At 34.9% G+C, this 17,328-nt stretch overlaps 1 protein-coding gene across 1 annotated transcript; it reads left to right on the top strand.

Annotated features, from left to right (window-relative positions):
- Positions 1 to 7,982: 7,982 nt before the first annotated feature.
- vtnb (vitronectin b) lies at positions 7,983 to 15,714 on the top strand. The gene is made up of 8 exons (XM_023288784.3): positions 7,983 to 8,170; positions 10,889 to 11,005; positions 11,111 to 11,350; positions 12,783 to 12,922; positions 13,296 to 13,452; positions 14,480 to 14,638; positions 14,727 to 15,047; positions 15,160 to 15,714. The coding sequence occupies exons 1-8, from the start codon at positions 8,107 to 8,109 to the stop codon at positions 15,294 to 15,296; spliced, it is 1,335 nt and encodes a 444-aa protein (XP_023144552.1). The 5' UTR covers positions 7,983 to 8,106; the 3' UTR covers positions 15,297 to 15,714.
- The last annotated feature ends 1,614 nt before the right edge of the window (positions 15,715 to 17,328 follow it).

The raw sequence follows: 17,328 nt of genomic DNA, 5'->3' as shown, positions 1-17,328 counted from the left end.
GGCCGTCTGTTCATTTCCTGCACTTGAGCCACCTTGAACTTTGTAACACATTTCTGTGTTTTCCTGTGGTTGTTCCTGAAAGTTACCTTGCATTGCTAACTTGCACTGATTAGCAACATGGCAGCAACCCAAGTGTTACTGATACAAGCTGCATTAAAACCTTTGTTGAATATTAAATTAAAATGTTGACTTTTCATCTCTTTTAGTAGATATGGTGCACAATTGTCATGTGCAATGTTCCCTGTAATTTTTCCTGAGTCTGAGCAAACACACAAACTCCCTGAGCGTCCCTTGGACCACTGTGAGCAACATCAGACGTGTGCACTGTGGTCACACCAGCATCACATCCATTCAAGTTACATGGTTCATTAAAAGAATCAAATTACAGCATTTACATTTCTGTTAAAACACTTTGTCAACAGGAGCCAGTTGAAGGCTGCAGTGATTTTAGTGACACTACAATGTATGAGAGTGAAGTTATTGAATATTTGTCTCTCTTTACTGTTGCAGCGGTTTTGCAAATTGCAGAAGGACCCTGTTCACTCCATAGACAACAATGTTATTCCTGTAGCTTGAAAGACAGCTACTTTTGATAAAACTGGGCTTGTAGCACATTGTCTGCCTTGCAACAATGGGAAAGAGGCACCGTTTATGTTTTGACAACCTATATCTAATGAGTTATTGATGCTGGAAGTCCGAATCTGTGAATATCTTTCCAACTTTACTGAACTTGGGGCCACTACCACCTAAGGAGTGATATATTTAATTTTGAAAAAAGCATTTAGCCATACTTAAAGCCTTAAGTGCTTTATTAACACGGAACTGAACATTCTTCTGTCTGAAAAGAGGTGGCATCATTTTAAACAGTGAAATCAAACTAACAAAATGTAATGACCAACCAGTGAGCAATACTGGATTCTGCAGAAACATAAACAACTTTTTTAAAAATATAAATCTTATCTTAACACAGTGAATGTATTAACTTATTTATGTGTGTATGCATGTATTTATTGATTTATTTAGTACTGTTAACATATCAGAGTTCTGAGTGAATTTTTCTTAAGATAGGCAAAGGCCATTTATTGATTACATATAGGCTATTAAATGTTTATTAAAAACTAAAAAGCATTTTAAAAAAAACAACTTAGACATTTATTGAGTCACTAAAATACTGTAGAGTACAGACCACATCAGCATGATTATAAGCATCCTCTGGTAAATGAACAACCAGATACTGATGTCTCTCACCATATGGACTTCAGGAGATGACTGGGGGATGATAAACTGTGACCTACTGGTTGGGTTCTCTCTGTTCTCATGTTTCTTACATGTTGGTCCCCTGACAGCCGGGTCCTAATGTTTTTTGAGCAACACACCATACTATGACGTTTTTACAATGATGGTTCTACTATGGAACCAGTTTGACATGTTCAGGTGTTCTTTGTGTGAAAACTCAGAGATTTCAGGTATCAGAAGGTGGTTTTCAACTTTCTTTGTTAACTTTCTGCTTCAACTTTAAACTAAATCTCCTTCACTAAGCCAGCCCTCTGGACTTCCAGTAAGCTGTGTTCCTATTGGCTGTCCAGGTGGCTGCTTGGTGTTATCAGGAACACCTGAGCAGCTCAGTGTCTTCCTGCTTTATTTAGCTGCATTCAAACATTTCCTCTGCTTCTCTTCACCACAGAACCGGGTTTGGCTCCATTCCTTTAGTTTGTTCTTTAGGCGTTGGCTTGCAGCTTCCAGCAGTAAAATTGTCTTTAATGTGTTTCTTGGTTCGTTTTAGGGCTTTGTACTGGATAGTTGTCTTGGTAAATGTGGTTCTTTAGCCACAGTTAGCACATGGTGCTAATGTGTGCAGTGATTAGTGGATTTGGTGCAGCTGAGTTGTGTCTTTATCTTGGCTGTAGTGAGTCTTTAGAGGTTTTTGGTCAGACACATTCTGTATTCTTGTTTGAGAACCAGTGTTGGTTGTCTAGAAGGTAAGAGTTCCTGTCCTGATTCTCTGTTCTCAGAGGTTCTCTGGTAGGCTGCAGGAGACTTTAGTGTTTGGGTTGTGCTAGTTTGGTTTTTGTATGGTTTCATTTGGACGACTATCTTGAGGCCCCTCCATGTGCTTTAGTGAGGTTTTCTGCAACAGTTCTACAAAGCAACCTGCAGCAGAAGAGACTTTGAGAGTTTTTAGGAAGTTCTGGAGACCAGACTTTAGAGCAGCAGAAACATTTGTCAGTAGTTTGAGCAGGAGAAGGTGAGCTTCAGAGTAGAAATGAGACGGAAACCTTCTTGACCCGTGTGGTGAGGTCCTGTACCAAGAGTTTGAGCAGGTTGTGAAGAGTCTGTAGTTCTTTGGTCTGAAAGCACAAGAAGAGTCGACTCATTAAAGGAGAAAACAGGAGATATTGTTGGTTCTTCTGTCACTCTGCAGTTTCCTTAGACTGAATATCAAGTTTATATTTTAAATGATTTCCCATGTGAGCCCAAGAAGACTTCAGTAAACTCCATCCATCCCCTGGACACAACATATTTTATTACCATGATAAATCTTTTTTTTTTTTTAAATGTTTTTGAGTTTTAATCATATTTTTTTTCTCTTTGCTTGTTTAGTTTTGTCATCTGTGTAAAAGTTGCTAAACAAATAAAGTTGAATTGATAAACTGAATAACTGACTAACTCATGACTGACAACAGAAGTATTTTCATTGTGATTGAAGGGTTTATTTAATTTTTAAGGTTGGGGTTAAAATCTTGACAGAAAAAGAAGATTAAAGAAATAAACTACAAAACAAAAAGCAATTAAATCAAAGGGAAAGAACTTTAATACAATAAAACGTTTAAAAAGGTTTATTATTAAAAAGTATTTTTTGAATGTTTATCGAAAATATTTTATCTGTAATTTTTAATATTTGTATTTGAAAAATTTTGTTTAATTTCATAATTACATGTATTGTATCTTGTCTAATTATCTAATTCAATATTTTGTCTTTTTAATATAGTTAAACATTAAATACAATTAAATTCTATTAAACAGACAAAATATTGAATTAGATAATTAAACAAGATACAATACATATAATTATGAAATTAAACAAAATTGAATTTTTTTCTTTCCCAATATTTAATTTTTCGATGAAATCTTGAAGGTTTTTCTTTTTAAATGTTTTACCACCTTTTAATGTTTAATTTTCTTTTCAAATGCTTCATTGTATTTTCTGTTTAATTCTTATTTGAAGTTTTATTGTCTTTAAGATTTAATTTTCTAATTAAACATTTAATTTTTTAATTAAATGTGTTGACTTTTTAAAGGTTTAATAATGTAATTAAATGTTTTGCCTTTTTTAAAATGTTTAACATTCTTCTTGTTTAATTGTATTTTTTTAAAGGTTTAATCATGGAAAATATTTTATCTGTAATTTTCAATATTTGTATTTTAAAAATTTTGTTTAATTTCATAGTGACATGTATTGTATCTTGTTGAATTATCTAATTAAACATTTTGTCTATTTAATAGAGTTAAACATTAAATACAATTAAATTATATATACATATACCACCTTTTAATGTTTAGTTTTCTTTTTAAATGTTTAATTGTATTTTCTGTTTAATTCTTATTTGAAGTTTTATTGTCTTTAAGATGTAATTTTCTAATTAAACATTTAATTTTTTAATTAAATGTTTTGTCTTTTTAAAGGTTCAATAACCTAATTAAATGTTTTGCCTTTTTAAAAATGTTTAACATTCTTCCTGTTTAATTGTATTTTTTTAAAGGTTTAATCATGGAAAATACCTTATCTGTAATTTTCAATATTTGTATTTTAAAAATTTTGTTTAATTTCATAGTGACATGTATTGTATCTTGTTGAATTATCTAATTAAACATTTTGTCTATTTAATAGAGTTAAACATTAAATACAATTAAATTATATATACATATACCACCTTTTAATGTTTAGTTTTCTTTTTAAATGTTTCATTGTATTTTCTGTTTAATTCTTATTTGAAGTTTTATTGTCTTTAAGATGTAATTTTCTAATTAAACATTTAATTTATTAATTAAATGTTTTGTCTTTTTAAAGGTTCAATAACCTAATTAAATGTTTTGCCTTTTTAAAAATGTTTAACATTCTTCCTGTTTAATTGTATTTTTTTAAAGGTTTAATCATGGAAAATATCTTATCTGTAATTTTCAATATTTGTATTTTAAAAATTTTGTTTAATTTCATAGTGACATGTATTGTATCTTGTTGAATTATCTAATTAAACATTTTGTCTATTTAATAGAGTTAAACATTAAATACAATTAAATTATATATACATATACCACCTTTTAATGTTTAGTTTTCTTTTTAAATGTTTCATTGTATTTTCTGTTTAATTCTTATTTGAAGTTTTATTGTCTTTAAGATGTAATTTTCTAATTAAACATTTAAATTTTCAATTAAATGTTTTGTCTTTTTAAAGGTTTAATAACCTAATTAAATGTTTTGCCTTTTTTAAAATGTTTGACATTCTTCCTGTTTAATTGTATTTTTTTAAAGGTTTAATCATGGAAAATATCTTATCTGTAATTTTCAATATTTGTATTTTAAAAATTTTGTTTAATTTCATAGTGACATGTATTGTACCTTGTCGAATTATCTCATTCAATATTTTGTCTGTTTAATAGAGTGAAACATTAAATTACATTAAATTTTATTAAACAGACAAAATAATGAATGAGATAATTCGACAAGGTACAATACATGTCACTATGAAATTAAACAAAATTTTTAAAATACAAATATTGAAAATTACAGATAAGATATTTTCCATGATTAAACCTTTAAAAAAATACAATTAAACAGGAAGAATGTCAAACATTTTTAAAAAGGCAAAACATTTAATTAGGTTATTAAACCTTTAAAAACACAAACATGGGAACCTGTATAGCTCAACAGGTTAAGCGGGTGACCCATGTACAGGGGCTGGTCCCTGACACAGTGACCTGGGTTCGATTCCTGCTTGTGGCCTTTTGCTGCATGTCTTCCCCCGACTCTTCTCCCCCGTTTCCTGTCTGTCTCTCACTACGCCTATCCAATAAAAAGCTGAAAAAGGCCAGAAAAAAAAGACAAAACATTTAATTAAAAATTAAATGTTTAATTAGAAAATTACATCTTAAAGACAATAAAACTTCAAATAGGAATTACACAGAAAATACAATGAAGCATTTAAAAAGAAAATTAAACATTAAAAGGTGGTAAAACATTTAAAAAGAAAAACCTTCAAGATTTAATCCAAACATTAAATATTGGGAAAGAAAAAAAATTCAAACAAGCCGATAAAACATTTGAAAAAACAATTAAACATTAAAAAGACAAAACAGTGTTTTGTCGCTTGTAAATCCAAAAACACTTTTACAAATCCAAATGTAACCGGAAAGCGAATGTCCCAACTCCGCGGTTGAACCGGAAGTGACAACGAGGAGCGGCTAATGCTACTTTTGGTTGTTGTTGATGGTGAACCAAGCGAGTGGGTGATGTTTTGCCCGTTTTGTGGGGAACATATGAACCGATTGACGCGGGTTTTTTTTTTCGTGTGGTCGGTCTTTAGAGTGTTTAAATGGCGCAGATCAGACCGACAGAGTGCATTCGCCGCTCCTCGTTGTCACTTCCGGTTCAACCCCGGAGTTGGGACATTCCCTTTCCGGTTAAATTTGGATTTATAAAAGTGTTTTTGGACTTGTAAAAGTGTTTTGTCGCTTGTAAAAGTGTTTTTGGACTTGTAAAAGTGTTTTGTCACTTGTAAAAGTGTTTTTGGACTTGTAGAAGTGTTTTGTCACTTGTAAAAGTGTTTTTGGACTTGTAAAAGTGTTTTGTCACTTGTAAATTTGTCTTGGAGGTTTTAAAAGTGTTTTGGACTTGTAAAAGTGTTTTGTCGCTTGTAAATTTGTCTTGGAGGTTGTAAAAGTGTTTTGCATTATGTAAATTTGGTTTGTACCTCTCGGCCACCGTAGCTTAGCCTCGCCGTAGCACGCAGCTCAAAGGGGCGTGTCCTATCTACTTATTCATATCTATGAGAACAACGGTGGCTGCACATAAGGACGCCTGACGTTGATTAGCTGCGTAAATACCATTATATACAGTCTATGGTAAATACTATGTGAATCACATCATTGGCTGCAGCAGCCAGTCACTGGTCACTCACTGACTCACACTGAAAAATAGCACAGAATTGTTACATGTTTATTTTATTTACAATTTAGGTTGGATTTTTTTTTTTTGTGCGCAGCGCAGATTTTCTGTGCGGAGACCGTGTCAGCAGTGCGCAATTGCGCACGCGCGCAGCTTAGAGGGAACAGTGGTCATGTGCAAAGAAGACACACTTCAGGGTAAAAATGTTTCTGGCTGCTGACAGTATTTTCTGATTCATGGTCTGATTCAAAGAGATAATGAAAATCCCAACAGTCAAAACCTTGGACTCTGATATGTCAACAGAGAATTTAGAAGCAGGATTCATTCAATGTTCAAATGTCTGTTAGAAATACATGGATATTTACTGACAAAGTTCATAAGTACATTTATAATGTATACTGGTATATTGTAAGTATTTCCAGATCATGGATCCACAAAAATACCCAAAGCAAAGAGGGTTTTGTAAAATGTATGTAAGATGGATGCAAGTGTAACTGAGTAATTTACATGTTAAGGATTAAAAATCTACAAAAAAAATAATAATAACATCACAACTTTACCTGATAATAATAAATATTTAGGCTGAGACTCTTCACTATTATTATTGAAAACCCATCCCAAAGATTTTCTGGATCTCCTATGAGCAAACTTTTTTTTTAAATTCCTTATCTTTATATCTATATATCTTTGTGAAATGTTTCTTAGAACTGAATAATTTCAACAAAGGAAATGTTTGCAGTTTCAGGCCTGACATTTGCATTATAGTTAGTATTGCTTCAGTGTAAGTCTACTATCCTTGTTTATTATCTAATTAACATGATAGATTTTATTTATTTTAAATAATAGTCTCTTTCACAACTATCCTGTGGGCTATAACCTTTAGAATATGAGGCTTATTCTTGTGCATTAATAACATTTCAGTCACTGCAATCACGATTTGACAGTTGGAAAACTACTTTACATGAAATGAATTAGTTCTTTAAAGCAGTTTCAGTGAGTAAAAACAATTGCATTGCTTATAATTTATGGCAAGGAGCAGTAAAATAATGCAGAGACACAAGGAGACGATCACTTTAGAGCAATGTATTGATCATCTGAGGCCTCCAAGGAAAACTAACACACTCTGACTGCAACATTCAGTTTCCATTAAAAGAAGATCTGCAGAAAAGTCCTGCATCAGTCCACGGTACTGAATCTAATCTAATGAATCTCCTGTCGGTCATAATCCAAACTGATGAGCACATTACCTGCACAGATGTTAAGAATCTACTACATTTTGTCTCTTTTTTGATTGACTACTCTGGCTATTGGGCATAAATTTGGAACAGGGCGTTGTGTTTGTTTTAGGGCTGTTTACTTACACCAGGGATCAATAGAGGGAAAAGGCTGCCCTGGATACACAATGTTAAACCTTTGATGCATTTTTTTTAAACTTACCAACCCACTTTACTCAAAGTTACAAATGTACATCTGCTCCACAAGACAACAGACACACTTTGGCAGTTTGTAGTAGGGTTTGTAATTTTGCATTTCAGACCGTTTTTAAAAGCAAATTATCAATAATAAGATTTTTTGTTGACAAAATTTTAATAATTAAAAATATGATGGGTGCTAAATTTGCCAGAAAACATAGAAAAAAGGGATTTTGTGCGATAAAGAGCTCATTTTGTGTTAACCTGGGATGGTGTTTGTGGGACAGACGGGACAGAGATCAGCCCTCACAGATTAATCATTATCACAGCTGGATGTTGACCAATCAGGAGGGCAGATGCCTGGGGGTCAGCAGCTTCTGAAAAAATACCTATTGATCATCTGCATCCCAAAGTGGGACACTCAGCTCAAACCCATCAGACAGTTCATCCATGTAAACAGGCTGTGATTACATTCTCTAGCAAATTTCCATTATTTTTTGGTTTTGAAAGTGGGATATTTTCTTAGTTGCCATGAAGCCAGCGGTGGTTCTGCTGGGCCTCGTCCTCCTGCTGGACTCTGCTTTTGCTGCAGAAGGTAAATGCAGAGACACACTATACTGCAGCATGGTTTATAAAATAGAAATTTAACTAACTAATCTTTTGTGTTCTGCATTCACAGCGTGCTCAGTTAAAACTGTTTCACCAATTAAGGCTGTTAAAAAAATATTCCTATATGTACATAGATTCAACACTACTGTTCAAAAGTTAGGGGTCACTTAGAAATGCCCTTATTTATGAAAGAAAAGCAGTTTTTTCAATGAAGATGACATTAAACGAATCAGAAATACAGTCTAGACATTGTTAATGTGGTAAATGACTATTCTAGCTGGAAATTTTTAATGGAATATCTCCATAGGGGTACAGAGGAACATTTCCAGCAACCATCACTCCTGTGTTCTAATGCTACATTGTGTTAGCTAATGGTGTTGAAAGGCTCATTGATGATTAAGAAACCATTGTGCAATTATGTTAGCACATGAATAAAAGTGTGAACTTTCATGGAAAGCATGAAATTGTCTGGGTGACCCCAAAGTTTTGAACAGTAGTGTATGTGTCATTATTACAATATTGTTCTTCTTAGATTATTTATACTGTATTTTTAAGTGCAGTGTAATGCAATAACTTATATTACATGCATATGTTTAATAATGACAAAAATTAAGAGCTTTGCAAGATTTGCATGTCCTCTACCACATGAGGCTACATATACATGTAAAATATAATGATAATGATAGAATTCTTGGAAGATGGTGCATGAAGTCTGTGCATCTGAACTGATGCTACTCAAAGCAGTGGAATGTAATCAAGTATATTTAGTGAAGTACTGTATGTAAGTGTAATTCAGAGATACTTGTATTCTACTTTCGTTGCTTTTTTTACTACTTTATATTGATACTAGGGCTGGGACTTTAAGGCGTTAATTTCGAATAATTCATTACCGCGAAAATAACACGTTAAAAATAATAACGCAATTAATTGCAACCTCCTCAGTTCCCTCATTTCTGGCACACCGGTAACTCTGATGAACACTCCAGCCCAGTAGGTGGCGGTATAGAACCTGAAGTCTGTTTTTAGCCATGAAGAAGAAGCACAGGAAGTACTGAGTGAAGTCAGGCACTGGTGAACAGTGAAGGAAGACCGGATTGAGCTTGTTGGGCAGAAATTTTCCTTTTAAAAATCTTCCCGATGGCGGCTTGGATAAAAGCCTGGTTGTGTCCAAATTGTACAACAAAGAGTTTTATGATCACTGCGTCACTTCAAGCCGACAGTATCACCTCAGTGTCAAACATGTTGCTGTTAGCACCAGAGCTAACGTTAGCTACGAGTCATGCTAACGGCTAACGGTGTAGCCATCCCATAATAGACCACTTTTCTAAACAGTGCTTGAGTTTACAGAAAGTCTTAAAATGTTGAATAAAATCGCTATAATTGCACTTAGATTTGCAGTAATCTGTGAATGTAGCAGACAGATGAAAAATGCAGATAAATAGAAATGAAACATTTTTGTGGTTTAAGTTTTTACTCCTTCGAGGCTCTGCCTCCTTGGAGGAGGAATAACCTAAACAACAAAAATATCTCTTTTAATAACTTAATTATAAATCTTTTGTTTATAAAAAAAATACATAAATAAAAACTGATATTCCTATAAAAAGAACCATCAAAATTACACCATTTATCAGACCCAGAAAAGATGAAAACAGAATGAATCTCTGGATTTTCAACTTTCTGAAGCTCCTTGAACTACTTATGCTGATTTTGGGGCAGTGGTGGTGCAATGGTTAAGTCTTTGGACTACTGATCAGAAGGTCAGAGGTTCAAGCCCCGATGTGGCCACTGTTGGGCCCTTGAGCAAGGCCCTTAACCCTTCCTGCTCCAGGGGCGCTGTACCGCGGCTGACCCGTCACTCTGACTACCCCAATTGGGGAGAGATGCGAAAATCAGAATTTCCCCTCGTGGGATTAATAAGGGATAATTTTATGTGCCATACAGTGGAAAAAACAACTAAATTCAGGCTTTAAGTCATCTAAATCACTTTTATCTATATGTCCCATTTTCCTTTTTTAAAATAAATTTTAAATTATAAACACGTATATGTCTATTCATTGATTCAACTGTCAACCACAATTTTATTTGAATTGAAAAACTTCCCTTATTGTGTCAAATATTGCTATTTGACAAAACTGCAAATTGCGATTAATTAATTACAAAGCCTGTAATTAATTAGATTAAATTTTTTATCGCATCCCACCACTAATTGATACCCGATTACATTTATTCTACAGCAATAATTTTTTACACCTAAGACTTTACATTAAAGAAAACATGCAAAATGTATAAAATATGATAGTGTCTTCCCCAGCCTCCATTGTAAATGTCTAAATGGCTTTATTTAAATAACTGTTTACGTCTCACGGAGTAAAAGTGATCCAATATTGCACATAAGACATAAGCGGAGAGAACAGTCCAAAAAATTGTTAAAATAGAACTGAGGACCAGACTTTTGGTTTTTATTCTTGCTCTTTTATTTTTAATGCTTGATGTCCATTATACTAATAATACTTCTGTATTTTTACATAAATCCAAATGCAGCGCCTTTAATTGTAATGTAGTATTTTACACTGCTGTATGGGTACGTCTACCTCAGTAAATGATCCTTCTATTTTTTTGTTTCACTGGTTACAAAATTCAGGTCAAATGTCGCTGTTTCTGTTCATGCTGTTTCACTCTAAACAAACAAACTGTATTTCCACAGAGTCCTGTGTGGGTCGCTGTGGCTCCTTCAGCGCCCAAACCAAATGTCAGTGTGACTCCATGTGTGTCTATTATGGAAGCTGCTGTGACGACTATTACACCATCTGCCCCAAAAAAGGTCAGTACAACAATGAAGTATTACAATTTTACAGAATGAAAGATGTGTACTTTAAATGTCTCGGCTCTTGTAAATGGTTCAAACCCTCCCATGTCCTGCCCTCAGCTCGAGGTGATACTTTTGATGAGACCGAAGAAGTGACAGAAACAACAGCAAACATCATCAACTACACTACGACCGTCATGCCAACTTCAGGCACCATTGCTCCGACCATCCCTGCCTCCTCTCCATCCACCGCCACACAGGCGCCAACAGCACTTGTGGATCCGGACACGGCAGCCTGCAGCGGTCGACCTTTTGATGCTTTCCTGCAGCTGAAGAACAGCTCCATATATGCATTTAGAGGTAAACCAGGAGATCCAAAAGGGTTTCTGTCTGTAGGTGACAGTTATTGTCTCTGATCTCTGCTGTATTGTGCAAAATGTGGGTTTTCAGAAACTTAAAAAATGGCCAAAATTTCAAATGATCATCTTGGATCTTAGCTTATCCAATAATGTTTGAAAATGTTTACATGAATGATTCATATTGTCTATCTTGTACCCAGCTTCTTATTATGAGGAAATATTCTTTCTCCTGCTTTAGCAAAAAAAAAAAAAAACTTTATAGTCAGCGGTTCATACGCATCCTTAATGTGTCACAAAACCTAAGTAGATCACAGCAATGACACACAAATCAAAATTTCATTGTTGTAATTTCCTAAATGACCCAGAAATACTCTAAATTCTTCCCAGCCAAAGATCTTTTATAAATGGGGAGAAAAAGCTACCAGCAATCAGAGGAGATAACATTTTTAAAAAATCCCTTAACCTGAGAGTATGGTTTGCCACAGTACTGCATGTTAAAAGCAACAATTTCATGTCAGTGTTTCTGAATGAAAGAAAATGTCTCCAGAAGTGCTCATTAATGGGAAATAAAAGAAATAGCCTAAATGTTGGAGGTTTATTTACCTTCCTTGATAATAAGATGTATTACATTCAATGCATTAACAATAATTACTATTCTGCTTTTTCTCTTAGGGAGAAAAAGGTCATGCATGTTCTTCAGAGGACATAAATAACAAGAAAAGCACTCAGAGAGCTCAGTACTCCGCCAAGGCTGCTCAGTCGTTGTATGATTTCTGACAGATAAGTCCTGATAAATCTCCAACGGTCGATTTGTAGTAGGATCACAGTCATGTGATTGTCAGCAGGCAGCTGATGCTGTGTTCACTTGTTGTCATAGTTACAGTGACACCATGCCGCGATCTTGCAATGATACAGAAATCTTTAGCAAATCTGTGGATCCATACTATAAGCCGCATTACTTCCAAAATCTTATGAGGGAGTTCTTGTGCCATTTCTGACCTTCCCTGAAAATTTCATCCAAATCCGTTATTCCGTTTTTGAGCAATGTTGTGCACAGAAAGACAGACAGACAAATGTACGCCAATCGTCACATAACTCTGATGGGTTCCTTAGCAGACTAAATATTAACCTCTTTATCTTCAGCATTAAATTAGTGGGAGCACAGATTAAAAAAAAACTTCTTTCGCAAAAATACGCATTAAATGTTCCTTCTTTGCCGTTGCACCCAACAAAGTATGAAGAAATAATCAAGAAAACATGCTGATTTACAGACATCTGGGCTCTGTAGACTCAACTGGATAAGATGATGAAGGCTGTACATTTTTTATCTGTTTTCTGTGTTTTGTAGTTTATCGTGGTTGTTTCAATTGAACTGAGACTTTTGTGGTAAATGTTGACATGAACGCTGAGCTGGAACCCGCTTTTCTTTGTAGGTGAATATTTTTTTGAGTTGGACGACAAGTCCATACTTCCTGGTTACCCCAAGCTCATCGAGGACGTGTGGGGAATCTCTGGGCCCATCAGCGCTGCTTTCACACGCATCAACTGCCAGGGAAAGTCCTACATCTTTAAGGTAGAAGCTTCTGTCTGGGATCAGGGAATGTTTTTGTTTGTTTGTATGATAATTCAATGATTTAAACTTAGAATAAAACAAACAAACAAGAAACAATTGGTTGAATAAATCCTAAAACCTCGATCTTGCACAAATATGCAGTGTTGTAGTAATGCGGCCTTCAGCCTAATCAAACTGAAAATCTTACAGAGGAATCACCAGAAACATGGAGGCACAGCAGTGATGTCTGAACATACTATAAACCAAAGAATCCTGTTAATTGTTCACTTCACTTAAGACTTTCAGAGCTCAGCAGGGACTTTACATGGTGCTCATAAACCTGCTCCTTACATCAAACCTCACTGCTCTGGCTTCTATATTCATTCTTCCTCAGGGGAACCAGTACTGGAGGTTTGACGGGGATGTCTTGGACGAGGACTATCCACGGCTAATTTCAGTCGGCTTCGACGGCATCCCAAACGATGTTGATGCTGCGTTTGCAGTGCCAGCACCAAGTCACCGTGGCAGAGAGAAAGCCTACTTTTTCAAAGGTATTTCTGTACAGATGAGTGTTTTTCATTTTTTAAAAGGAAATTGTGGCCCCTAAACCTTGCAGTTGTCTAAAGCGTCCAATCTTCTTTGCCCATGAGCTTTTAAAATGATTAAACTTAATTTGCATATGACACAGCAGTTAGAACAACTCAGAGTGCTGTGTATAAACAGTTTTACACAGATGAGGAACTAGACAGTTTTTCAATTTATAGTAAGAAGCAAAGATTAAAAAACATCAGATTCAAAAAAAGCAATTTGTGCAAAATGCAATTTGTTGTTTTCCTAATTCCCTTGTGATTTCTGCAATTCATTTAGCAACCTCAGTGGGGAAAGTAACTAAATACATTGACTCAGATACTGTCCATAAGTACAGTTTGAAGGTAGTTGTACTTTACTTAAATAACTTCATTTTAGATTATGCTTCTTATTATTGGAATATTCACTCTACTATATAAACCTAACACCCTTAATTACATCATCAGTTCGAGTTTATACAAAAATAATTAACAAATACATCGCGGTGGTTTACTGTAGATTAAGCTACCTGGAAGTATAAAGTAATTAACTATCTCCATAGTAACCAGCTGCCCCAGTCAAATAACACTTACCCAACAATACATCTTCAGAATGACCACTCTTAGTTTTGATAACTGAAATATATTACAATGCTAATGTGTATTTTTTGTACGCCTGAATTTAAATGTAGCACTTACTTGTAACTGAGTATTTCTACATGGTGGGATTAGTACTTTTACATAATGAGAGACCTGAGTACTTCTTCAAATACTGAAAACTTTCCTCACCCGATAATTTCAAGATGTTCAAACAGCCGCAGTGGGAGAAAAAAAATACAAATGTGATGAAAATCAATGCATATAGGGAGTTTTTATCTGTGTTGGTTTTGTTCACAGCAGATATTTCAACTCGTCACAGGAGAAAAAGCATAGCAGCATTATTTATTCTTTTAAACACCTTCTTTTTCATACTGTGACATGTCAAAATGTCTGTGCTTTTGTGTCCTTTCAGATGACAAGTATTACCAGTATGAGTTCAAGCAGCAGCCGTCCCATGAGGAGTGTGTCCAGATGAGCAAGTCCTCTCCGTCGATGCTGTTCACACAATACACTGACCTCTTCTGCGACAACACATGGGAGGATCTCTTCACAGAGCTCTTTGGAAGCGCCTGTAAGGTTCAACTATTATGTTTTCACATGTCATCTCTTGTTTGTTATTTTCTGTCTGCATGATTTTTCTGTCTTTTCTCCCCTTCCAGTGGGCAGTCACCAGAGAGGCCCTCGTCTCATCAGCAGGGACTGGCATGGCATCAGACCTCCTGTAGATGCTGCCATGGTGGGACGAGTTCACCTCAGTCCTAAACCCACTCCGTCTTCTCCTCCTCTGAGGAGGCGCAGTAGCCGCAAGAGGAGGCCCAGCAAGAAACGTGGACAGAAATGGAGGCAGAGCCGCTCCTTGTTTTATGATTTGTGGTTTGATAACGACTTGTTCGACTACGACTACAGCGACATCGTTCAAGAAAGCACCACACAGAACTACAAAAGCACCCCTGTTCAGAATGTGTACTTTTTCAAGAGAGGTATGAATACATGGAGTCAAAACTGATGCAAAATTAAACACAAAACAAGAATGTAAAAGATCCTCTGCTTCCTCCTTTTACACCTTGTATGTTTCTTCTCTGTTTGTTGCAGATAAATACTACAGAGTGGCTCTGCAGACAAAACGTGTGGACACTGTCTTCCCTCCGTACCCACGATCCATTGCAAAATACTGGCTGGGCTGCGAGCGTGAAGAGACACCCGATGCATCGAGAGCAGAGAAGAGATAGACAGCTGAGGGAATACAAAGAAACCCACTCTGAGTTTCAAGCACATCTCTGTGACTATTAAAATATGAGCTAAATGATAATAGCACCCGCTTTATTTGTTGTTTCAGCATTTAGTTCATTATTAATACCCTTCAAATGGCTCCTTAGGTGGAAATTGTGTATAATTTAATAAACTTTAAATTTCAGTGTTGTGTGTATCACATTTAGATTCTTTTCCTGAGCACGGATCTAAACAAACCCCCAATCATCACTCTTAAAGTCAACCATCAGTCAACAGATCTATAATTACAGATGCACAAATATGAGACTAATAATGTCTTGAGGTTCTAAAGCCAAATGTATTTCCACATTCACTGCCCTCTGCTGGTCAATGTATTTGTCTGCATTTCTGTGAGAATAAAAGCTTGTTTTGATCCTGTGCTGACCTCTTCAGTCTGATCAGAAAATGTGCAGAATCTGTGATTTTCAGTGCACTTCTAAGTTTATTGTACACTAAGCATGAGTACAGACGACCTGGTCTGGTCTAAAGAGCAACTACCTCATGCATTCGCTTAAATAAAATAGTTTACCCTGTCCAAAGTGGTTCAAAGGCCAGCAGATGTATTTTAGTCATCTGATTCTCTCCTCATAGTCAGCAGCTGCATGTCATGTTTACATCAAAAACAGTCTGTGTTCAGTAGGCCTTGTGTCCTGAATGTTGTTGAATTGCAGAATCTCTTCTGAGCAGGAAAAATGATGCAGTGGGACTCACAAAGCTGTCTTTGATAGTTCACACATGGATCTTCCTCACTTATTGTGATTTTCGGCCTCCTACGATTTTATATTTTCATTTAGAAGACTCTTTTAGCCAAAGCGACGTACATCTGAGAGTAGATACATACTTGTGATTATTTATCTTCATTTTATTGAGTTTTGTGAATATATGCATTACATGCATTTTAAAACATTCTTTGACTGCCCCATATTTTTATATAGACTTTATTTTTTATTTTGTTTTATTTATTTATTCATTTATTATTATTATTATTATTATTATTATTATTATTATTATTATTAATAATAATAATAATAATAATAATAATAATAATAATAATAATAATAATAATAATAATAAAATTTTTGATAGGCAAGTATTTTTCTTGCACACTGTGTTATTGCTTTTTTACCTTATAGATTTTTCTACATATTGGTACACTGCATATTTTCTATAATAGACTATACATTACATATTATAAATATAATCCTAAACATATGTAAAGCATGCTTGAAATAGTCTAAATGGTTATACTTTTGATTTTATGCTACCAGAATGTCATTCTATAGAAAAAGGTGCTCCCCTGACTGATAGGAAAACGTCACACACAGAAATGTATGACATGTATAATAAAATAAAATAAAAGCTTTCTTAACTATATGCTTTTACATGTAATCCATCATTTTAAAGCACTTATTATGATCGTGTTCTGTTTGTATTCATTAAGTTGCACTGCCTCTGGTTTTGTTGCATCTGAGTTTTGTATTTGTGTATTTGTATATTCCTGTTTTAAGTCTGGTTATGTTGTGGATTGACTTCAGTGGTTTCAAACATAAAAGCCTTTATGTTTTACGTGAACACTTGACGGCAGGATTGAGCTGTTGCCTAGCGCCGTCGAGGACGACTTCTGATTGGCTGCTGAGCCACATTTGAAACTAACGTAAAGTGTCGAGTTAAGGTGCGCTTTTTGTGACTAAAATCACAGCAAAAATTACCGTTCATGCAGCTGCAAGTAAGTTGACATATCACCATTTTTGTCTAAAGACCTCACATCTATCTATTTATCAGCTATATATCGTAGTACAAGTGTTGTATGTTTGTGTCGGTTTGGTTTGGGGCGGTCTGGGCAGTAAAGGTTGCTGGGCAGGTTGGAAGGAGTCATAAAAACATTTATTATTTCAGTTACAACACGTTACGGCGGCGAAATGTTTAAAGCAGTTCCAGTACCTTGCTTTATTGATTGTAGTTGTAATATTTGCATTGAAATAACCTGCAAAA

Source organism: Amphiprion ocellaris, chromosome 14 (genome assembly GCF_022539595.1).
Source record: "Amphiprion ocellaris isolate individual 3 ecotype Okinawa chromosome 14, ASM2253959v1, whole genome shotgun sequence".
Taxonomy (NCBI): domain Eukaryota; kingdom Metazoa; phylum Chordata; class Actinopteri; family Pomacentridae; genus Amphiprion; species Amphiprion ocellaris.
The sequence above is the reverse complement of the archived record's forward strand: the minus strand, read 5'-3'. Positions and strand labels throughout refer to the sequence as shown.